The sequence below is a fragment of the Ptychodera flava genome, chromosome 4 (assembly GCF_041260155.1).
Source record: "Ptychodera flava strain L36383 chromosome 4, AS_Pfla_20210202, whole genome shotgun sequence".
Lineage (NCBI taxonomy): Eukaryota > Metazoa > Hemichordata > Enteropneusta > Ptychoderidae > Ptychodera > Ptychodera flava.
Genome location: NC_091931.1, coordinates 49,688,145 through 49,712,473, shown reverse-complemented (window position 1 = coordinate 49,712,473; position 24,329 = coordinate 49,688,145). Strand labels below are relative to the sequence as shown.

The following is a 24,329-nucleotide window of genomic DNA, read 5'->3' as shown; positions in this document are numbered from 1 at the left end:
TAATCTACTACAATTAAAAGTCTGCTATTCGACTCCACAGTTAACCGTAATGACCCATTGCAACACCAATGGCGTGAAACTGTTTTTGTCTCTCTAGATTTCGCTGGTCTACAACAAAGCGAACTTTCGCTCATCAAAAATTACATCTCAGCGAGAGAAAAGAAATACTTTAGATCGGAACAAATACAACAAAACCAAGAGATGACACAGCCAAAGAGTTTGTCGTTGGCATACGTTTTCGCTTCTCAAGGCAAAATGCTCGTGGCATATTTTCATCGGCACTACCTGGCGTTGACTTTGAGAACGTCAGGCGTGGATCAGTGCTAGACGAAACACAGGTCGACAGCCTGTTCGAGGTAAGTGGCGATGGTGTGTGAAGACATTATCATTTGAATCTAACACATCGTCTACATTGTATCGTCTACCTAGTTCTCTTGTACTCATGGTCGGGGCATTTCTATTCAGGTGACGTAACGTTTTTCTATAATGGAACTATGGAAACAGAGTGAAATGCATTCATTATACATGTGAAAGCAAAACGAAATGCGAAATTCTCAATCCCGTCGATAAAGTTGACAGTCCCGTGCGATCTTCTTGTCCTTAAGACAAATTGTATCGACCTGTCATTAATGCCCTCGCGACGTTGCGTGAATCATTGAATAGCATTTTACTATTAGGCTGCGTTCACAAAAAACGGTTAGGGGGGCTGGAGGAATTCAGGAGGGATTCGAAAATTTTAGGGGTAATAGAGGGGGGGCTTGAAAGTTTTGCTTACCTGTAGGGGGGGACTTGAAAATTTTTTCATAGTCTTTTATGTTTTACATTTTCCAATTCTAAGCTCTTGTAGGTAATTCAGTGAAAATGAATACCATTTTTATGTCATCCAAATGTGTTAGTAATTAACAACCATTTTGTCACATTTCATGACTTTAATCTCGAAAAAATCTAAACGTGTGATTTGTCGTAAAAAAACAAACTTGAGCCTAGTAACAGGGCAGAAGCTGCAACTGTTACTGATTTCTGCAATATTTCTATGCAATATAACAACTACAGTTCTTGCTAACTCCCTACAGAATGCTCAAACACACAATATTTAGTTTGTTGACTAAGCCTGTGTATATAAATATGTATTAGGTGATGATTTAATTGGAGTTAAGACCGACAGTCAGTTGTCAGTGATACAAATGCATGGTACACATACACAGGCTGTGATAGCAAGCTGAATACTCGACAGTTAAGATGCTGTAGGGAGTAGAACAAGAACGCATCAATTGTATAAACTGAACAAAAATATTGTCAAAATTATCAAAGTTAATACAGCTACTGCCTTCGGGTAGTGTCACTATCATTAATACTCTGTTACTGCAGTGTCACTGTCACTGCATACCTGAACAGTGACAGAGATAGCTCTGACTCTGATGTACACGGTAGTTGAAGAAGAGTTTGAGTCAAATGACGCTCATGACAGTGAAACATACCGGTACTTGTAAACAAGATCAGGCCAGAGAGCAACACATGGAAGAACACATGGGGATTTTTGAATTCTGGCATATGAGAATAATCAAATATTACAGAAAAAAGATGGGGTCACCATGTTTGATTTTCTAGATTTTCACATTCTTGTCATAAAATAACACAAAGATAAAACTTTAAACAGTAAAGACTAAATGAAAAAAATATGTGACCAAATAGAATTATTTATTTTTTAACCAAATTTGCAATTATTACACACAAAATTTCAGAGATTAAAACATTTATTTGATGGAATATTTTAACCTTCCAGTATTGTCAATTTTGAGTAGCATCTAATTCATATATGTCTTGTACTTTTGAAACAAATTTTTGGTAGGTCACTGCAGGGTGCTCAGTGTTTTAAAATATGGCAATTAGCCAGAATTTACAATTTGCCTACTCTCTCATGGTTGTCATTTTGTGTGCTCTTCGGCAGGAGCAATTGACCTGGCCAGAGTTGGATTAACTCAAGTTGGCTTTTAGACCAATAAATCTAAAAATTCACTGATGCTTTTAAAGAACTTGCCTTGTATTGGGAATATGACTGTACAAAGTGCTAATACAGGTAGTGTTGAACATCTGTGAGCAGAATGGCGCAATACGTGTTTATCATTTCTGCGCTCACATCCTTTACAAATATGCGGGCCTGTGATAGTTGGGGGGGACTTGAAAAATTTTGACCATATAGAGGGGGGCATTTGAAATTTTTTTAGGGTACTGATGGGGGGATCTGAAAAAAATAAGATTTCAATCGCGATTCCTCCAGCCCCCCCAATCGTTATTTGTGAACGCAGCCTTAATGCTTTGTTACCTACCTACCTGTAGCAGCACCAACTAATACTCAAAACTTAGGCGTACACAGACTTGACTGATGTGGCATATCTCCTTTATTACAAACGACCTCAAAAGAGGGATAAAACTGCAGCAAGTGAAAATGAATAGAGTAATAACAAATACCGTAAAATACCGGGTTCAACCCTTCGTCAGTACTAACAAGTACTTTTAGTACTGACGAAGGGTTGAACCCGAAACGTCTATGTGTTTTAGTCTCTGCGATTTGCAAGTGTTTTAATTCCCGCTGGTCGGTCAGTATTTCACTGTATTTGTTTTTACTCTATAAATGTAACGCCCTTCATTGTAGAGATTGTATCTCGAAGCGTCCCTCACGTGGCCAAGCCGTTTCAAGGTCATTGACTCAGATCGTAAGAGAAGCAGATAAGAGATAGTGTGATAGTTTAATTAATTATTGGTTAAGATTTCCATGGTGTGATCTTATTTAATCTTAAGAATCAATCAAAGACTGGCGGGAAAATTACCACGTGATAACTTTAATAATTATGTAAGTTTAAAGATGTATAAACTTTGTAGAGAGCTTAGACTAGAGAGCGAGACGGAGACTTGAGATCAGACCGTTGACAGTGAACGTTACGGTCGCCATCTTGCAATAAAGTACAAGGTTGTGTTACAATCTACATCTTGGTGTGTCAGCTTCAGTTACTGAAAGCATTACGATCCAGGCTGGTACCTCTCAACTCGTAATTCCCCTAACTACGAGCGCAACAATTTGGTGTGAGAATCCGGAGTATACTGAAGCAGGACGAATATATGATTCTTAGATGGTAGAATTATCAGGCGACAAGAACCAAACATGGAAGAACAAGCAGATATACCAGTAGCTGTACCACTGAACCAGCAGCGGGATGAGCGATATGACAACCTCCAGCAGCGCATCGGAGAGATACTTCAACAGGTGCAGGGTTTGCGAGACCAAGGGCAAGAAGTCCGACAAGCCGAAATAGATGCTCTAGGTAGGCACGTTGACAATTTGACTATTAGTGCAAATATCATGCCTCCTAGGTACACTGGGCGAGAGAGCGACTGCCCTCAGAAATGGATGAGGAAGTTTGAACTGTACGTGCACTTGAGACAATTACAGCCAAACAATATCCGTGATGTCTTTGGTTTGCTACTGACTGATGAGGCTGAGCGTTGGTTTAACTCACAGACAGAGGAAATCTTGGGAAATTGGGAGGCCCTTAGAAACGCTTTTCGTGAGCGTTTTACCCGACAGGCACCGAGGTGGCGTAATGATGAAGAAATTCGCAGCATTCGCCAGGGGCCGAACGAATCTGTGAGAGTTATGCAGGGCGCCTGAAAGACAAGTGTGATCGGTATGGTCGAGCTGATGCCGAACTTTTGAGCGCTTTCCTCCAGGGACTGCGGCCAAAGCTGAAGAAGTTCGTCGCTGGACGGGACCCCGAGGACTTCAGGGCGGCTTTCACATCCGCGAAGACCGGCGAGTTAGTGGTTGATCTGCCCGAGGACGATGGTTCTTCGACATCGGAACTGACGAAGGCCGTCATGATGCTGGTCGAACAGAATAAAACTCTGGCAGAAGAAAAGAAGGCCGCCGTACCGCAGGTTGCAGCGACAAGCGGGATTTCACCAGCACCGGTACAAGTAGATACGGTACGTCCTAATTTTAGTGGTAATTATGACCAGAGACAGAACTCTTACTCGTACCAACGGAACAATAGTCAGCAATTCAGGAACAATGGGAGACAACAAACTTTTCAAAATCGGCAAATCAATCAAAATGTGGTTTGTTATAATTGCGGAGGGGTTGGGCACATTAAATCTGCATGTCCGAGCGGTAATTATAGTAATAATAATGTTGGGCAAGGTGCTAAAGTTTGTTATAATTGCGGTCAAGCTGGCCATATTGCTCGTAACTGTCCGGCAGGGGGGCGTGGATACCAAGAAAAAAACGAATAAAGCCGGCAGGTGTTTGGAGAAAGAATCAAGGGGATGGTACCTGTGAACGGCCAGATAAGGGGATATTTGATAATGTTAAGAGCGTGTGTGTATTTGAATATTGATGATAATTGTGTACAAGGTATTAGTGTTATCAATGTTAGTATAATGAATCAGAATGTTCCAGCAATTGTTGATACAGGTGCTGCCATTACGGTTGCTCCAGTGAGTTTGTTATCTGAAATTCCCAAATTGCGTAATCAGAGAATTCACGAGTCAAATTACAACGCAATCAAATTAGCAGATGGTCGTAAAATTCCAATTAAGGGCGTTGTAAATGCACGTGTTAATATTGCTGGTAAGAAAGTTATGATGTCGATTCATTTAGTAGAAAATTTGAAACAAAAGTTAATTATTGGTGTTGATTTTCTTACAAAGTATAGAGCTGTAATTGATATTGCTAGTAAGAGATTAAAGCTTCGTTCGGCTTTGGTTGTCAAGGCTACCGAGGGCTTCACTGTTCCACCTCGATCAGAATTAGAAATTTCCGGTAAATTTAACGGTCATATGCCCGATGGAATTCTGGGACATACAGAAAACACCAAAACTTTGAGCCATTTGGGAGTCGTGGCAGCACGTGTTTTATCGATGACAAAGACGAACGAAGTTCCAGTAAGATTAGTTAATACGACTGAAAGGGATGTATACATAAGAAAGGGGACAAAACTGGGGGCGTTCCGTTTTCTTCCCTGGGGTGCCACTGTTCATAATTTGGATATTGATGTTGGTTCGAATGTGAAGGAGCAAGTAATGAAACTGCCCGTCAACGATTTCTGAGTCAGTTTGATTTTAGTGATTCATTTTTGAGTGATCAACAAGAGAAGAGTTTGCAAGAAATATTATGGAAAAATCGACAAGCATTTGTTGGTGATGATAAGAAGTTGGGTTACTGTGATGTCATAAAGCATAGAATTGAATTAGTCCCGGGGGCTCAACCTGTTAAAATGCCGCCCTATAGAGTTGACCCAGAAAAGCGCAAGGTCATTGAGAAGGAAGTTGATAATTTGCTGGCCCAAGGTATAATTTCCCCAAGCACTTCTCAGTTCTCTTCCCCGGTCGTGCTCGTGAAGAAATCATCATCATCGAACGAGTATCGTTTCTGTTTAGATTATAGACGTATAAATTCTCTTACAAAACCGAATGTATTTCCTATCCCAAACCTTACAGAGTCTCTTGAAATGATCGGTGATCAAAATCCCCAGTACTTTTCGACTTTAGACATGATGTCCGGTTTTTGGCAAATTGCCATTGACGAACGAGACACCCACAAAACGGCCTTTGTCTGTCATGATGGTTTGTATGAATTTAATCGACTTCCCCAAGGTATGAGAAATTCAGCTAATTCTTTTCAACGTACTATGCAGTTTATTTTCAGGAATATGTTATGGCATTATGTGTTGGTGTATATTGATGATTTGATTGTCTTCTCAAGGACGTTTGAAGAACACTTACAACATCTCGACGCGGTTTTGTCTCGCCTCCGTGAGGCTGGATTGAAACTTCGTCCTCAGAAGTGTTCTTTTGGTAAGAAACAGGTGAAATTTCTTGGTCATATTCTCAACAAAGATGGAATTTCTGTTGATTCGAAAAAGGTGAGTGCTGTTCGAGATTTCCCGTCCCAAGAATGTTTCCGAATTACGTGCATTTTTAGGTTGTGTTGGCTTTTATCGTCGTTTTATCAAAGATTTTGCAAAGATTGCTGGTCCCCTTTATAAATTGTTGAAGAAGGAGGTAAATTTTATTGGAATGATAAGTGTCAGGAAGCATTTGATACTCTTAAACAAGCCCTTATTACTGCCCCAGTTCTAGGATTTCCACGTTTCGGCGAACCTTTCAAATTATACACAGATGCATCGGCCTATAGCGTTGGTTTTGTATTGACACAAGAGCAAGACGGAGTAGAGAGACCTATCGTTTATGGTGGGCGTTCCCTCAGCGCAGCGCAACAGCGATACACAACTACAGAAAGGGAGGCTATCGCGGTTATACATGGTCTGGCCCAATGCGACCCTTACTTGCGTTCAACGAAATTTCAAATTATTACTGATCACGCAAATCTCCCGTATTTGTTCAGAATTAAGAAACCTTCAGGTAGAATCGCTCGTTGGATACTCAAAGTGCAGGGTTATGATTTTGAAATTGTTCATAAACCAGGGAAGTCTATTGCGCATGCGGACGGATTGTCTCGTAGGAAATACTCGGAAGTTTGTGACAATAGTTCCGATTTCAGCGGTAGAGATTTCATTGATGATGTGAAATCGGAAGTAGATATTGATTTCAAGGCGACAAAATCAAATGAGGATAATGATACAAGTATGTCTACGGAAATTCAAAGTAACGAATCGGTGGTCCCAGTAAATAAAATAGGTATCCCCTCCGATGATGATGTTGTAACGGATGTACGGCAATTGTATACGGAGACTGAATCTAAGACAGGCGCGGAATTACAATCTAGTGATGATGTTGACGATGGAAATCTAGAGATTAATCGCCGTGACTCGAGTAGTACTGATCAAATAGTAGAGGAAGATGAGGCGTTGACACGGATTAAGAATTTGCAGAGGAAAGATAGTCAGTTAAAATATTGGTTTAATTTTATCGAGAAAGGCGAATTACCGAATGACGATAAATTGGCGCGATACGTGACATGTGATAGTGATAACTATGCAATCATTGACGGTGTGTTATATCATTACTGGAATGCGACAGGTAAGGCTGCAAATAAAGAGAAATGCGTTAGACAGGTTGTGGTTCCCCAATCATTGCAACTTTATATCCTTCAGAGAATGCATGATGATATTACAGCTGGTCATCAAGGCGTACGCCGTACTTTGGAGACTATAAGATTGCGTTATTTCTGGAAAACAATGATCAAGGACGTTACTGATTACGTAAATTCATGTGTGAAATGTCACTCGCGCAAGCGCGGTCCTCGAGGTAAAGCCCCTTTGCTCCCATCCCCGTGTCCTCAGTTATGCAACGAGTTGGAGTTGATTTGCTAGGTCCCTTGAAAGAAACAAAACAAGGCAATAAGTACGTTTGTTGTTTACGGAATATTTGACGAAATTTAGTTGGGCATTTGCAACCCCTGATATGAAAGCTGAGACAGTTGCTAAGATTATGTTTGAGCAAATTCTTTGCATGTTCGGTTTCCCCAGTATTTTAATCTCAGGTCAAGGACCAGCACTACATCACAAATTGTTAAAGAAGTTTGTCGTTATTTTGAAATTACGAAACGTTTCACGAGTCCTTATCACCCGAGCTCCAATGGGGCCGTGGAACGTATGAATCAGAGTCTTCTGAGTATGTTGTCTATGTATGTGTCTGAAAGAGAAGATGATTGGGATCAATATTTAGCTTCCGTGATGTTTGCGTATCGATCAAGTCCGCATGAGACGACTGGTGTCAGTCCTTTCATGGCAATGTTCGGATATGAAGCGAAACTTCCGGTGGATGTAGAAATTTTACCACAACAGTCAAGATCAAGAAATATAGATTTCCATTTGAAAGACATAGCGCAGAAACGAAACTTAGCGGTTTGGTTAGCCAAAGAAAACATACACAGAGCGCAAAATGTTATGAAGGAAAGACACGACAGAAAATTGGGCAAGATTGTCAAGTTTAAAGTAGGCGATACAGTCTATTTACACTCTCCAGCAGTGGCAGTCGGAAAAAGTCCAAAGTTCGCCCATCCCTATCGAGGCCCATACACAATCAGCGCACAAGTATCCCCAGTAAACTACCGTTTACAACCAATAGGAAATGTAAAGCCGTACAAAAATGTTGTTCACGTTAATCGATTGAAACACGCCCATCTGAGACCACGCCGACTGTTAGATTCACAATCGAGTCAGTACAGCGCTGATGATAGTGAGACAAACGACGACGTAAACAACCTGCCACACCCAGCAACTGTAGATTACCACTTAGAGTCAGATACCGACATTTACTTTAGTGCCAGTGAAACGCCCCTCGAGTCATCTGATAATAATCAACGAAACAAACAACGTCGCCGCGAAATTCGTGAGCGCGCTGAAGAACGATTAAGTCAGCTTTCTGTATCACAAACTGATGATGAGTGTGATGATAATAATAAGAATAAGTACTTTGGTATAGAGAAAATTGAAAAATGTAGATATCGAAATGGAAAGCGCGAATATTTGATAAAATGGCATGGATACGACGCGAAACATAACACATGGGAACCGGAGGAGAATCTGAATGACGCAGCTTTGGAAAGTTTGAAGTCAAATCCAGTCCCCACTATAGGTAAACCCACTCATAAGGTCCGACAGCAACGCAAATAAGCATGCATGACTTTTTTTTGTTTTTGGTGAATTTTCTGGTATTTTGGAAACCACTCTTTTATTAGGATAATACTCTGGACTTGTATGCAAACGAGGCGTCTTTCTTTTTGAAGTGTTGTTTTGTTTTGTTTTGATGAAGTTGAAGTTATGTTGTTGTTGAAGAAGTAAGTGTAAGGAGTTTTGGATGTTTTGTTGTGTATCTCCCCTCAGTTGGCTAGGAATGCCAGTGCTAGTGATCCGTAAGTGATACAATGGTCCTTAGTTTTGACCGATGGCCTGAGGAATTGAGTTTTTGGAGATAGAGCGATAGTGAGGTTTATCGCGTTTTTTTTGGAGTTTTTGAAGTTGTTGAGGAGGTTTTGTGTTGATGTTTTGTTGTTTTATGTTTTATGAAGATTTTGGAGATAGAAAGAGCCCCGAATATTGGCACAGGAGTTGCTATTTGCTACAGTCTAGTGATGCCTAACGGTCGTTACTAGGGTTACCCTGAACCTTTGACCGTGATATCAGAATACACCAAGCAAAATTACGTCATCCTTCTCAATGTCCACCCCCTTCCAGTTAACCCACCCTTTCACACAAATAAAAAAAAATCATTGATACATGTTACGATTTTCGAATGATTTTCGTCGATTTTCTGTATTTTATGTAGAATAGTTGAACTTTGAGTTTGTAGTTGAATGTATTTTAGTGATTTTATTAGTATTTCTATAAGTATTTTAGATGCGTTTATGTTAGTCTGTAATTTGGTAGGTGCACGAATAATGAATGACTTTATGCTAACTTGTAAAATATGTGATTTATGCGTATTTTAACCACACTGCCTTACGATTAATGTATTTTTTTTATTTTAAGTAGATGCAATTGTCAACTATCGCCATGCTTCGTCACTCGTTTTGACCAGCGAGGACGCTGGTTATAAAAAAGGTGGGAGAGTGTAACGCCCCTCCCTGTAGAGATTTTATCTCGAAGCGTCCCTCACGTGGCCAAGGCGTGTGAAGGTCATTGACTCAGATCGTACGAGAAGCAGATAAGAGATAGTGTGATAGTTTAATTAATTATTGGTTAAGATTTCCATGGTGTGATCTTATTTAATCTTAAGAATCAATCAAAGACTGGCGGGAAAATTACCACGTGATAACTTTAATAATTATGTAAGTTTAAAGATGTATTAACTTTGTAGAGAGCTTAGACTAGAGAGCGAGACGGAGACTTGAGATCAGACCGTTGACAGTGAACGTTACGGTCGCCATCTTGCAATAAAGTACAAGGTTGTGTTACAATCTACATCTTGGTGTGTCAGCTTCAGTTACTGAAAGCATTACGATCCAGGCTGGTACCTCTCAACTCGTAATTCCCCTAACTACGAGCGCAACAGAAGTTTTTATTCTCTGCTTCTTTACAAGTATTGAATCTCCCGCTGGTCGGCCTATTTTTACTGTATCTCCTTTATTGTTATTTTACATACACCAACACCGTAAGATCTAGTAAATAAGACACAAATAAACTGCTAGTCTAAACCACAGGGGATAGCCTATGTGTCCGTTCCCAGGGGTGGGTAGGTGTTTTGTTGTAAAGCTAATAAAGGTTTATTCTACCAAACTTTGGTGTTTTGGTCTTGCACTGCCCTTGACAATCTTGCTTTTATCAGCATGCTGCATCTATTATCCGACCAGTTTGATTGCATAATTCGCCAAGCAAGCAAGGTAGTAATTTAGTCTATTATCTGATGAGTTTGAGTGCCTAATTTGCCAAAGTAAGCAAGGGTAAATTACTAATCTGTGGACGCTGTCACCAGATTATCACCGGATTAACTTTGACAAAGTCAACAACGAGCGCACCAGCAAGGTATGCGCTCGTTGTTGACTTTGTCAAAGTTAATCCGGTGATCTTATGAAAACTTTACGATCTGTAGTATGACCGACAACAACACTAGGGGGCGCTGTTGACTTCGAAATACTCTGCTGCATCTACTTCATTACTCTACTTACCTACCTACCCACCCATCAATCAACCTATCTACCTACCTACTTACCTACCTACCTACATACCTACCTACCTACCTATGTTTGTCTGTGTATACTTTCCTTTTAACTTCCAGAGAATGCAACATGTTGCAATGCACGAAACAGACAAAGTACGACCATTCTTATCACGCATCGCTGAATTCTGACATATAGTGCATGATATTGTTTCCTTACTCTGTCTACTTGCCTCTATCCAAAAGTCTTCCTGTGCCAAAAAGAACGAAAACCACTGTCTACTCTCAAAGCTCTAATCAGGACGGCACAGCTACGACCCTATAGTACGTGCAAAATGACATGATTAGGTTTTTAATTCATTTTTTTCTGGGGATGGATGTAAAGATGACTACAACGCACTTTAATCACTTGAAAAGCAGATTCAATTGAAGTTTTACTCTCCCTCTTATAGGAGGATTTGAAATCATATATTGAAGAAACGAAGAACTTGGTCGATAACTTTGACTCTTATTCTTTGGAAATGAAGAATGCACTCGTAGATTCACATTTTCTGATGTACGCATCCCAAAGTTTCTGGAACGATATCAACGATGCCGATAAAAACCTGGCACAAGTCTGTGTCAACTCACTACACACACGACCCTATCTTCGCCAAGGCTTCATCTGACGGTAAGGCGAACTGAAGTCATAGCATGGATTATGCTTTGAGAAATGTTATTATATCTTATAGAACTTGATCGCAGATAGATGGCACTTTTTAAACTTAACCAGCGATAACCCATTAAATCAGCTAGCATCACTATTACAATCACAGATGTGAACTTAATCTAGCACACAATTATAAATGCCAAATCAAGCGTTGATCTATACATAGCGTTTGCATCATTGAGAAATTACAATTCTATATTATATATCGCAATTAATGTGATAGTGCCACTAATTGTTTATCCATTAATGTGTTGTAATACTTTTGTCACAGAAAGATCAATTAGTGACAAGAACAATGAGCGAATGAAAGACTTGGTCACATGACCATTTTTCTGGTCAAAAGCTACTGCAACATCTCTCTGTGGAAAAAAATCCTGGAAATGAACTTAGTCTGTGGCGACACTGTTATTTAATTTTGAAGGCAATGCGATAGACTAGTGTTCGCGTTCAGAAATCTTGTAGTCTACCTCTTCTTACATGTTTAATTCCAAACTGAACAATGAATGCGTCGTGACCTTAAGGTCGATAGAGTCACTATACGTCATCAGAAGAATAATGCCAACAATATAGAGATTGTTTGAAGTACGCATGTGCATGTATAACGTAATTGTAAATATCTAGCTAATGTGGAAAGCATCCACCGTCGTTCGTGTGCCCCCAAAACTTCAAAAACTTACAAGTAAGGAGTAATTCTTATAGAACTAGGGTTCGTGCCTCTAGGTATCATAAATAATTTCTCTACAGAGTGAGGATTACTGCTCACTAGTCAACTGTACGGATGAAAAATCCGTGGTGAGGGCTGTACAGTGTGTAACACTACATCATCATATTATGCAGAAGACAGTCTGACCCCTGAACATGTTATAAAACATTGAAGAAGTACCAATATATGCAAAAATGTAAAAATGGTGACTGAGAGGCGGAGCATGGTTGGTTCATAAATTATGTATGATGGAAGAAACAATGTCACTTTGTTGACTGACCGTGATTGAATGACCTTCACATAAAGATTTTATGTCAAAGAAAGCAACAACATGTTTACTTTATCGAATAACACTTTCTCTCATTTATTTCTAGACTCACAAAATTAAATATGTTTTCATATTAATTCATCTAACTAGGTTCTAAAATCAAGCCTTCCGTGTTAGGTCTTTTATTTTCCATCAGGCAATGGCAAAGATTTTATTTGTGTACTTTCCGTAGGGTAACTGCAATGCTGTGAGTTTATCTTCCTTAGTTTTAAATCAGAAGTGTGCTAGCTGAGTATAAATATGATGTAACACGGGGAAAAATTGTCGAAACAATCCCAAACACAGACTGATGAAAATCATTGCAGGGATTGTACTACTCTACGCGAGTGAGCTAGCGTTTCCTTCTGAGGCAAAATTAGAGATCAATGTAATTTACATACTTTTTCAATATACAGAATTGAAAGTCAGATTACAAGGAGACTGCGCCCTTATCATGGATTACGCCAGGAGTATCAATGATTCAACCTCTACTTATGATCCATGTTATAACGGTGAGTCAATCTCTGAAAATCTGTAATTTTATAAATTTTCCTTACATTTGCGAATCGTTTATTTTGCGAAAAAAACAAAATGAAACCCATTTTCCGACTTTCGATTGTCAAAACACGTATTCACCACTATTTTATACACTCTGGTCAACATAGGTGTTATGACACTGCAAATGCTAATTATTTTCTTAAGTTTGCAATAGCATCTGAAAGTGAAATCACATTCGGTATATTTTTCATCGTTTTGAAAGTTATCAAAACGCTTACCCTATACATTAAATATTTTCCTCTCTATCGACGAATTCCACAACCTCATTATTTACAGGTAAAACACTGATGTCAACCATATGCAACACAATTTCGGCCTGAGAGGGCCCTAGACTATGCTAGTGTGTTTGGTTAAATGCGAGCCTGGCAGAAAAACTATGTGTATTGTTAGCTAATGCATGGTTGTATTTTTATATCGTCCACACTTTAAAACAGACATCCCCGCACCATTAATGTTATATAAGTCGTTTTTAAAATCTCTATAACTTTGTATTTGAATATTTCGGACTTCAAATATCTTCCGTCTTAAGAGCTTATACAATATTCTTTAAGTAATACTTTATTCAGAATCCTTAAATAATAAGTAAGCGGATTTATCATGCCTATTAAAATGAAAGAAATGGACAACAGTGCGCCCAAACGCACCCTAATAAGAAAGGACTGCTAATGTAATTCTCACTATGTTAACGTTTCGCTGTCTTTCCAATTTGATTTACATTGATCTGTTCAACAGATCTGCTGTTTCCATACGGACCTGAATTCGGAGATAATGTAAATGAGAAGAATGATGATGGCGGTTCAGGAGAATACTTCGTCTCTATTCCATTTCCCTTCTTTGATGAAAATCACGATTCTCTCTGGGTACGTGTCATTTCACCGTCACATCAAATAATATGCAGTTGAAAAAACCGTAATGTAACGTTTATAAAGAGAAGCAATGTGTTTCTGCATTTCTGTCAGACTTTTGTACCGTACTATAATCGCAAAAAATCGCCACTCCTTGAAAGAGACGCTACAGCATTCAAGCGTGCACTAAGAATCTGTGTCTCTTCAAGACCATTGTGCCAGCCAAACGAATCATAAAAAGTGTTGCGATGATCAGATTGATTGTAGATTTGGTAATGAATTTTGGTGTAAACTCTCAGTCTCATGACAAATTATTCATCACTCAGGGTTGTCAGCTAAATGCGGTTGTGATGACAGCATAATGCCAGGAAAGAGGTAGTTCTGACATATTTACTGTTTTGGTCCTAATCCTCGTGCAGGTGAACACAAATGGCGTGATTTCATTTTTAACCGAGGTTATGACGTTTACTCCTGACCCGTTTCCCTTGGATGACAACCGACGCTTGGTGGCGCCCTTTTGGGCAGATGTTGATACAAGAGACGGGGGCGATGTCTACTACAGAGAAGTTCATGATCCAAACGATCATTTGTTGAAGCAGACGAAGGAGTTGATTGTTCAACAGTTTGCAGACCATCAGAAATTTGAAGTGACGTGGCTTTTCATCGCAACATGGGATGACGTTGCTTTCTTCGATTCGTCTGCGATTGGAAATCTAAAGGTATACATAAGCTTAATGATTATAAGCTTAATATAGAATCTATGGCAAATTATTACTTACTAAATTGAAAAAGAGAAAAAGTGGAGAAAAACATTTTACAAAATTAGTATTAAGGTCAAAAGGAATATCACATTTGATAATGCTTGTCATTGTCTCTGTCCCTGTATCCCACTTTCTTGGCCTTAGATCGGACTAGTAGCCCACAATCATTGTGAGATGCCAAATATCGGTCCTGTGATTAAATTGGAAGTATATTTGTGAAGTTCCACTTGTTTGCTTTGTAATTAATGCCATAACTGAAACCATAGTAGCCACTCTTTGGCACGTTTTGGTAGTCATGAACACCCAACGAAACTGATGAGACTTTTCTCAATTATATCTTTTAACATTCAACGACGTCCTTTCCAATAGAGGAACACGTTCCAGTGTGTGTTAGCAACTAATGGAAGACACTCGTTCGCTCTCTATCACTATGGTAACGTGACATGGACAACCGGTGCTGCTAGTCAAGGTGATCCTGATACAGGATTGGGTGGAAAACCTGCTCAGGTACGCTTTGACCGTCTATGAGCGATTTATGCTTAAATATTGTTGATGTTTATTTTTACAGCGTTGTCACGCAGAACCAGAACAAGTCTAAAGTCACTATTTTATTTGCTGTTGCTTAATTTTGTTGTATCTGGTCGGAAATAAGTTCATAGAACCAATCAGGTACACAAATATGATCCTGTAGTCTTAAGTGTTAAACATACCATGTACCTTTCGGTAAAGTTTACAATCTGTAAAACAAACAAACTTCCTTCAGCACAGTTTTGATACTAGAAAACATAGCATCTTCTATTTTTATGCATTGTATAGAAGACGTGGTTCGTCTTTCAGCTGATTATATGGTAAGAATACGATATCTGTAAAATAGTATTAGGAAAATGCAATAAAGCTGAAACAGACATTCTCTTCAACCAAAGGTCGGTTTCAATGCTGGAGATGGAATTAACTTTGACGTCGTCAATGGCTCAAGAACTGGCGACATTGTGAACATTGATACGTGGAGTAACGTCGGTGTGGCTGGTAGATTCCTATTCAGAATTGACAATAAAATAATTGAACATGGGGGATGTAATACAGAGGGTAAGTGTTGCTTTTGTTGTTAGTGTATAATTGAAACCTACATCAAGGACACTTGGCCAGCTATAAAATGGTACTCTTGCCAAATTTCGGTTTTTTCCATAGGCCACAGACTCCTGATAATGTAACAAAATTAGGAAAAATGTTCATAGTTGCAAACAACCCTCACATTGATTCTGAAACAAAATTGTACAAATCACACATATTTGGGCTAATTGCGAATAAAATTGAGTTTCGCAATGATGAAAACGCGCAATCTAAGATTGACTTTGTTCTATGAACTAATGACTGCAGCTTCATGACCAAGAAACAGCGACTTTGCAACATACAGCAAATGACATATCGTGCTCAAAATTGACGGCTAGGGGAATATGTCTAGTCATAACTGGTGCAACAGACGTTCTTTTACTTCTTGTGCATTTCAATGAATCTGGTCACTGAATCCGTCTCCTCTTGTTTGAGGAGGGTGTAAACTTTGATGTTTCTATAACCTTTTCCTTCGGTTCATAATTTTGATGAGGATATTGTTATGTAGGTCATTTCCCCCACACTCATCATGACCTGAGTTCAATTAGTCTAGAACATTCTCAAGGTCACTGCCCTTGATGACCTCACAACCTTGAATTCAATTAGTCATGTTTGGAATGTTCTGGAAAGTTGATTAGTTGTGTAAGGGAGATAATTTTAGAACAGTAATTAGCATGTCAATAAAAGTTCTAGATTGTTCTTATATGCCTTTATAAAAGGGACGTGCTCAGCTTCCAGTCAGACTTTTGGGATCGTGTCTCTTGTGTGTTACTAAACTCCAGCAGTAGTCATTCTCAAGACTTTTCAAGACCTTCACTGCCAACGCTGGATTTATACTGTGGACTTTGTGCAACTACAAGCCTGCAAGCCGAAGGACTGTTCATTCATCCGACTGACTGTTACAACTCTGAGACTGGAGCTTTGCCGTCCCAGCTGAGATAAGTAGTCTGTACACTTTTAAAGCCTGTACTCTATCCCTGACTTAGCAATTAGTTTTATTTTCGTAATAATTTTGTTTAAACGTTAACTGCTGAGTTCACCCTTTTGTTCGTTTTCTCTGCACGTAACAAATTGGGGGCTTGTCCGGGATACGAATATTTTGAGCCGTTTGACAACATTTTGCCTACCTTTTCAAAACTACTTTACACTGTGAACTCAGCGAAATTTAATCATGGCGGAATTCAAGCCAGACGAATTTATGGAGGACCTTGATCAGGACACATTTAATTCCCTCAGAAAAGACAACCTCATAGCACTGGCAAATTTCCTTAAAGTAGAAGTCAAAAGATCTATGCGCAAGCGAGAGATACAGTTCAAGATTGCAAAACATTTAGTTAATTCAGGCCATTTTGAGGAGTCTGCCCTAAAAGATTATGAACCTGAGTCTTCCTTTGAACTCAGAAAATTAGAGTTAGAAATACAGGCAGATTTGGCACGTGAAAAGTTAGCAATGGAAGAAAGACAGAAAGAAAAAGAATTACAAATGAAAGAAAAAGAAAGGCAGGAAAGATTAGAAATGGAAGAAAGACAGAGAGAAAAAGAATTGCGATTAGAAGAACAGCGATTGCAGGTAGAAATAAAACGTTTAGAGCTTGGACAGTCAGGAAAATTCTTCCCTTCAGACAAGTTTGACATCACTAAGCATTTCAGGTTAGTTCCCCCTTTCCAAGAAAAGGATGTTGATAAATATTTCCTTCATTTTGAGAAAATTGCTCAGAGTCTGAACTGGCCTAAGGAGTCCTGGTCTATGCTTTTGCAGAGTGCTTTGGTGGGTAAAGCCAGAGAAATTTACATTCAGTTGTCAGTAGAGCAGGCTTCAATTATGATTCTGTGAAGGAATTAATTCTCAAGGGCTATGAGTTGGTGCCTGAAGCTTACCGTCAGAAATTTAGGGATTGTGAGAAGGTGAAAGATCAAACTTATGTTGAATTTGCTCGAACAAAAGAACAACTGTTTGATCGTTGGTGTTCTTCTGAAAAGGTCAGTCAGAATTATGACAAATTACGACAGCTTGTTTTGATTGAGGAATTTAAAGGTGCATCCGGAGTGACATCAAGACGTTTATCAATGAACAAAAGGCAGATACATTGGAGGTTGCTGCACGTTTGGCCGATGATTATTCATTGACCCACAAATCTTCATTTCTCAGCAAACCATCCCAGTCCTTTTCATACAGAAACAATGCAGGTAAATTTAACTCGTCCTTTCATCCAAGAATTTTTCAAAGGAGAGTAGAAATCAAATGACAACAGTTCACAGAGTTCAAGTAACACTCCCACATCATCAGATCCCAAGTCTCAATCTCCTTCTGACAAACAGTTTGGTACACTTTCTTGTAATTATTGTAAGAAAGACGGCCATTTAATGTCAGAGTGTTTCAAATTGAAAAGAAACGTGAAGGTCAAAGTGGTCAAAGTGGATCTAAGCCCACCGGCTTTATTTCGTTCATCAACTCAATTAGATTCTAATAATGTGTGCAACACATTTTCTGAGGTCAAACCCCTCTTATTCCCAATATATAAATGAGGTCATGGTCAATTCTTCTCAAGATAGCATTATGGGTATTTTCGAGCCATTTATTCATAATGGTTTTATATCACTTTCTAGTGATTTCTCTTCCGCTACCCCTGTCAAAATTTTAAGAGATACCGGGGCTTCCCAGTCTCTTTGTTGGCAGATACCCTGCCGTTTTCTGAAAAGTCATTTTCAGGTTCTAAAGTTCTATTACGGGGGTAGATTGTAATGACTACATTCCTGTTCCTCTCCATATGTCTATTTGTCTTCGGACTTTGTTTCTGGACCTGTGGCTTTAGGTATTAGGCTTTTTTTGCCTTTTGAAGGGATTCACCTTCTTCTTGGAAACGACCTTGCTGGGGACAAGGTCATTACTAATCCACTTGTGACTGATAATCCTAGTTTAGATCAGGATCCGGAGCCAATTGAACAAGAGATACCTGATTATTTCCTTCTTGTGCTATTACTCGAGCCATGTCCAAGAAAACTTCTGAGAATCAAAATACTCTCAAAATAATGTCACAGATGTTGACTTAAATGACACCTTTCTCAGTCAGGTGTTTGACACGGATCATTCCGTTATCCCTCGTGGATTTGAAACTTCCAGTAAAACTTCTGCTGACCAAAGTCAGACATTTTCTAGATCAAATCTCATTGCAGAACAACACAAAGACCCAGATATTTTGTCTTTGTTTGACAGGGTAGATGATGAAGGTAAAACTTCAGATAGCTCTGTTTCCTATTATACAAAATCTGGTATTCTCATGCGTAAATGGAGACCTCCAGACGTTTTGGTTGATGACGAGTGGGCTATAAAACATCAACTGTGGTTCCAAAGCCCTACCGTGCTGAAATATTGCGCCTTGCCCATGAAACGCCCTGGGCTGGTCACTTAGGAGTCAGGAAAACTTATCATAAAATTCTCAGTCACTTTTATTGGCCTAATCTCAGGCAGGATGTAGCACATTTCTGTAAAACTTGTCACACATGTCAAATGGTAGGAAAGCCAAATCAGACCATTCCAAAGGCCCCTTTACAGCCAATTCCTGCATTTCAAGAACCATTTAGTAGGATACTAATAGACTGTGTTGGGCCCCTACCAAAAACAAGATCAGGAAATGAGTACATGCTGACAATAATGTGTACATCAACTCGGTTCCAGAAGCCATACCACTGAGAAATATAAAGACAAAGACTATAGTGAAAGCTTTAGTCAAATTTTTCACTTTATTTGGCCTCCCTAAATGTGTCCAGTCCGATCAAGGCTCCAACTTTATGTCTGGAATTTTTCAACAAGTAATGGATCAGCTAGGCATTAAACAGTATAGGTCATCCGCCTATCATCCAGAAAGTCAGGGTGCTCTTGAGCGATTTCATCAAACTTTGAAAAACATGATTAGGACCTACTGTTTTGACACAGAGAAGCAGTGGGATGAGGAATTCATTTTTTGCTCTTTGCTGTTAGAGAGTCAATTCAGGGGTCTCTTGGTTTTAGCCCATTTGAGCTTGTATTTGGACATACAATCCGTGGCCCACTTAAGCTCGTTAAAGAGAAATTCCTATCAGACGATGATGATTGTCTGAATATTTTGCAATATGTGTCAGATTTTCGTACGAAACTCTCTAAAGCATGTGAATTAGCCAGAGAAAATCTTGAGTCATCTCAGCAGTCAATGAAAACCAAATATGATAAAAGCACCTTAAAACGGAAGTTTGAACCAGGTCAAAAAGTTCTTGTTCTACTTCCAATTCCTGGCAAACCACTCCATGCTCGTTACTTTGGGCCATACCTAATTGATAAGAAATTGAGTGATTTAAATTACATCATAATAACACCTGACAGGCAAAACAAAAACAGCTATGTCACATAAATATGCTTAAGCCATATTTGGATAGGGATAATCCTACTATAATCAGCCTGTCAGTGCAGTCAGTTCAAACCATTATGAAGATAGTGATACTGAAACTGACTTGAGTGAAAATACTCTAAACTCAAAGCTGGGCTCGGTCAAGCTTCAGAACTCAGAAATCCTGGAGAAGCTGGAGTCTACAAAGTTGGCACACCTCCAGCCAGAACAACAACAACAGGTGAAAGAACTGCTCCACGAATATAAACACCTGTTTCAAGATGTTCCAACAAGGACAAACGTCATCTATCACGACGTTGATGTTGGGGACAGTAAGCCTGTAAAACAACATCCATACAGACTGATTCAACAAAAGCGAAATATCTCCAGGAGAAGTCAAATACCTGCTGGACAATGACTTTATTGAACCCAGTAAAAGTAACTGGAGTTTGCCGTGCATACTTTTCCCAAATCAGATCACAGTTATCGTATGTGCACGGACTTTAGGAAGGTCAACACTTTAACAAAGACAGACACTTTCCCAATCCCGAGGATTGATGACTGCATCGACCGAGTGGGAAAAGCCAAGTATGTGACGAAATTTGACCTACTGAAGGGATTTTGGCAAGTCCCTCTGACGGATCGTGCTCGTGAAATATCCGCCTTTGTTACACTAGACGGATTGTTCCAGTACAAGGTGATGCCATTCGGAATGAAGAACTCTCTGGCAACGTTCCAACGGATGATCAACGACGTCATATCCGGGTTAGACGGATGTGCAGCTTACGTTGACGACGTCGTCCTGTATAGTGACACCTGGGAGGAACACATCAAGCTCATGCGAAAGTTCTTTGAGAGACTGAGCAAAGCAATGTTGACTGTCAACCTTGCCAAATCTGAGTTTGGTTGGGCGAGGGTAACTTAGCTCGGACATACTGTAGGACAGGGTGAGGTAAAACCTGTTGATGCCAAAATCAGTGCCATTTCAAGTTTTCCCATACCAAACTGCAAACGACAACTGATGCGCTTTCTCGGTATGGCTGGTTACTACAGAAAATTCTGTCCAAATTTCTCCTCAATTACTGAGCCTTTGACTAACTTACTTAAAAAGAAAGTAAAGTTTGTTTGGTCAGAGCAATGCCAACAGGCATTTGATACACTTAAAGCCATACTGCAAAGTGCTCCAGTGTTGTCTGCACCAGATTTCACTTTGCCATTCAAATTAGCTGTGGATGCTAGTGATACGGCTGCTGGTGCTGTTTTATTGCAAGAGGATAGTCATGGTGTAGATCATCCTGTTTGCTATTTTTCACGCAAATTTAACAAATCCCAGAGAAACTACTCTACAATTGAAAAGAATGTTTATCTTTGATATTAGCTTTACAGCATTTTGAAGTTTATGTTACTTCTTCAAATCTGCCAATAGTGGTTTATATTGATCACAACCCTCTTGTTTTTCTGCAGAAATTTAAAGGCAAAAATCAGAGATTGCTAAGATGGAGTTTAATGTTACAGGAGTCTAATCTTGATATTAGACATATCATTATCGAATGACACTTCTTTGTTCCCTGAACATTGATATGACATTACATTTACCTGCGTTAATCTTTGCAGCTGACTTGACACCTTTCTACTAGGCTATATGACAAGAGAGATGATTTCAACTTTAGTATAATTAATTTTCCACACCTCATCAGTAATATTCCACTCTCACCTGCTTATGGGGTATACATTTCCCAGCTTATACGATATGCAAGAGCATGCAGTTCATATGGTGATTTTGTAGAGAGACATGGCCATCTCTCTTTCAAACTGTTAAATCAAGGTTACACCAGAGCAAGACTTGTCTCTACATTCAAACGCTTTTTTGGCAGGTATCGCAAGCTGGTAGATAAATACAATATCTCTCTTCGACAAATGATCACTGATGGCATCGGTGACATTGGGCCTTAGTTAGTGACCACTACCTATCTGACTTACAGATTGATATATGGCGGGTGCCACATGTGGGGCAGGATGCGCTTACTATTTTCGAAACACCTGACATCACTTCTTGGTCTTTTGGCCAGAGGTCCATATATCTTTCTTTCATGAATTTGACTTTGTTTGTACCGTCTATTTACTGTCTGTTCTGTGCTGTTTTGTGTCTATGTTTACAACTATTGTCTTACAAATTTTGACCTAGTGTTATTGGATTATGGATTGGTATGATTGCGATTATTTTGCAAACCCTCCCATAGATCACCTACTGGTAATGCTCAATGTTAAGGCCAATTGTACCCTTTGAGTCTGACTGTACAAATCGTCGTCAGATAGCGAGCCACCGAAAATCTGTTTAAGCGTTACCATGGCAGCCATTTATTTAAAATGCCCGCCAGACAAGGTATTTCACACCTAGTAAAAGTCAACTGCGAATAAATTTGGTATGTTAATGGGTCAAACTATGACTTTCCACACAGGTGTACTGAGTGTCTATCCAAGCTTTGGCTACATGCTGGGAGGACAGCGTATTTATGTCTCAGGACCATGCTTCGACAATACTGTTGAAATATCCTGTAAATTTGGAGATAATGTTGTCAAGGCAACCATGGACAGTGCTGTCGTGGCAACGTGCAAGACGCCAATCTTATATGAAGTTGGCAGAATTGAATTTCGTCTATCAACTGATGGAGGTGTCAGTTTTGATAAATATCGTGGACTTTTTACCGTGGGTATGTTATTTCTGATTAAAATAGATTTTCCCTGAATAAACTAAGACTGATTTCTTGACAGAAAGCGACACATGTAACTGTGTAACGATTTTTCTTGACATTGTACCATTACATTTCAACTCAACGTTAGAAAGTTACCACATCTACCTCACGGCAAAAAAGCGTCAATCTGTGAAAGGATCAATACTAGGTACTGAATGAAATCATCTAATTCCAAAGAATGATTCAGCCGATGGAAAAATATCAAATGAATAAATCACTTCGCCGACAAAAAACATTCTGTGACGTAATGAACAAGGGCATCTGAATGTCGATAGACCGACAAACAGACTGAATGACAATCAAACAACAAAATAAATAAATAACAGAGAAATGAAAGAAATTAATGATAAAATAACTGCTTAACTCAACCTTATATCCTGCGTACCAAATATTCTCAAACACGCTATAAGAATGTAACGTTTTTTGGTAAATTTATCTTTATTTCCCGTTCCATATTTCTGATTTAGTGAGTGAGGAGTATAGAACATCAATCGTGAAGAGAGTTGACTCAGCAAATTGGCACACTCTGAACGATCTCACCATCGAGTGGGACACTTCAGAATTCTTAACCAGTCGATTACATGTCTCCCTCTACTGCTACGTAGAAGACGTACATGCCGGTTTGAAGTTCATTACAAGTTTGAGCCCAGACCCTATAGACAATAGTGGGCGTTACACCTTTACGAGACAGCCCGAGAACGGAGTTTTATTTCGCGCTGGGGTCATTCGTCTCTCGGATCATGAAGTCAACTTCGATGAGTAAGTATCGTTCTGCAAACGTGGTACATTCGTTTACCCCTCTAAGAGGAAATCATAAAATATATTATATGGTAAAACAAGTATAACTACGATGTCCATCCCATCTGGAACATTGGTTACTGATATTTATTGTAATAATCTATAAAGGCGTGTCTTTTCCGTTTTAGTCCTTCTTTTGAAAAGAAACATTGTTTTAACAGGTGTCGTTTTCACCCTCTAAAACTTAATTTGACACTACTGTTTCCTTACTAAAATTACACTCTGTTGCAATTCAGGGCGTCCCTACTGGTAAGTCGAACTGTTGAACGTAATTTGTATCGTTTTTTTTCAAAAATGTTGATATTTTAACGGATTGTAAGTTGAGAATCGAATGCATTTCCCAATTTCCTTGTATGTAGTCACCCACAGTCTCTCTGAAGCGACATTCACTCTCTGAAATGGAAATACGATTCGTCCACTTTCTGCAAAGACACTCTATATTCTGACTCCGAGCGGAACCTGGAATTTCTCGATGATCTCGAGCCATGTCCCTGCATTCTACAACAAGCTAGGCTTGACACGGGAAGATACACGGCACACCCAAGGTGTAACGAGGCTTGGTCACATAACGATGACAACTGTCACCGAAAACTGTTGGCTCATCATTGTGTCAGGGTTAATGAACCAAGGTAAATTTATCATGAGGCACACACAATGGCACTGTAAAGAAACAAGATACAAATTTATTGCTCAAAAGATCTTTAAAGGGCTGGAGATTGTAACTTTTGATAATTTTTCAATATTTTTATTTAAACATCACGTACAGTTTTGTGTCCCAATTAAAACATGCTGAGATACACATATTCACTG

The 24,329-nt window shown here is 39.3% G+C and overlaps 1 protein-coding gene across 1 annotated transcript; it reads left to right on the top strand.

Moving 5' to 3' along the window:
* Positions 1–323: 323 nt before the first annotated feature.
* Positions 324–23,484, top strand: LOC139132321 (sushi, nidogen and EGF-like domain-containing protein 1). The gene is made up of 9 exons (XM_070698711.1): positions 324–356; positions 11,067–11,284; positions 12,750–12,845; positions 13,624–13,751; positions 14,156–14,455; positions 14,867–15,004; positions 15,421–15,583; positions 22,428–22,679; positions 23,189–23,484. Exons 2-9 carry the CDS (start codon positions 11,206–11,208, stop codon positions 23,482–23,484), a joined length of 1,452 nt encoding a protein of 483 aa, XP_070554812.1. The 5' UTR covers positions 324–356; positions 11,067–11,205.
* The last annotated feature ends 845 nt before the right edge of the window (positions 23,485–24,329 follow it).

Excerpts from the sequence above, each read along its gene's own strand:
- LOC139132321 (XM_070698711.1), top strand. The coding sequence starts at position 11,206 with ATGCCGATAAAAACCTGGCACAAGTCTGTGTCAACTCACTACACACAC. Across the intron at positions 15,005-15,420 it reads TGGGTGGAAAACCTGCTCAG|GTCGGTTTCAATGCTGGAGA; the intron begins GTACGCTTTGAC and ends CTTCAACCAAAG. Across the intron at positions 15,584-22,427 it reads TGGGGGATGTAATACAGAGG|GTGTACTGAGTGTCTATCCA; the intron begins GTAAGTGTTGCT and ends CTTTCCACACAG.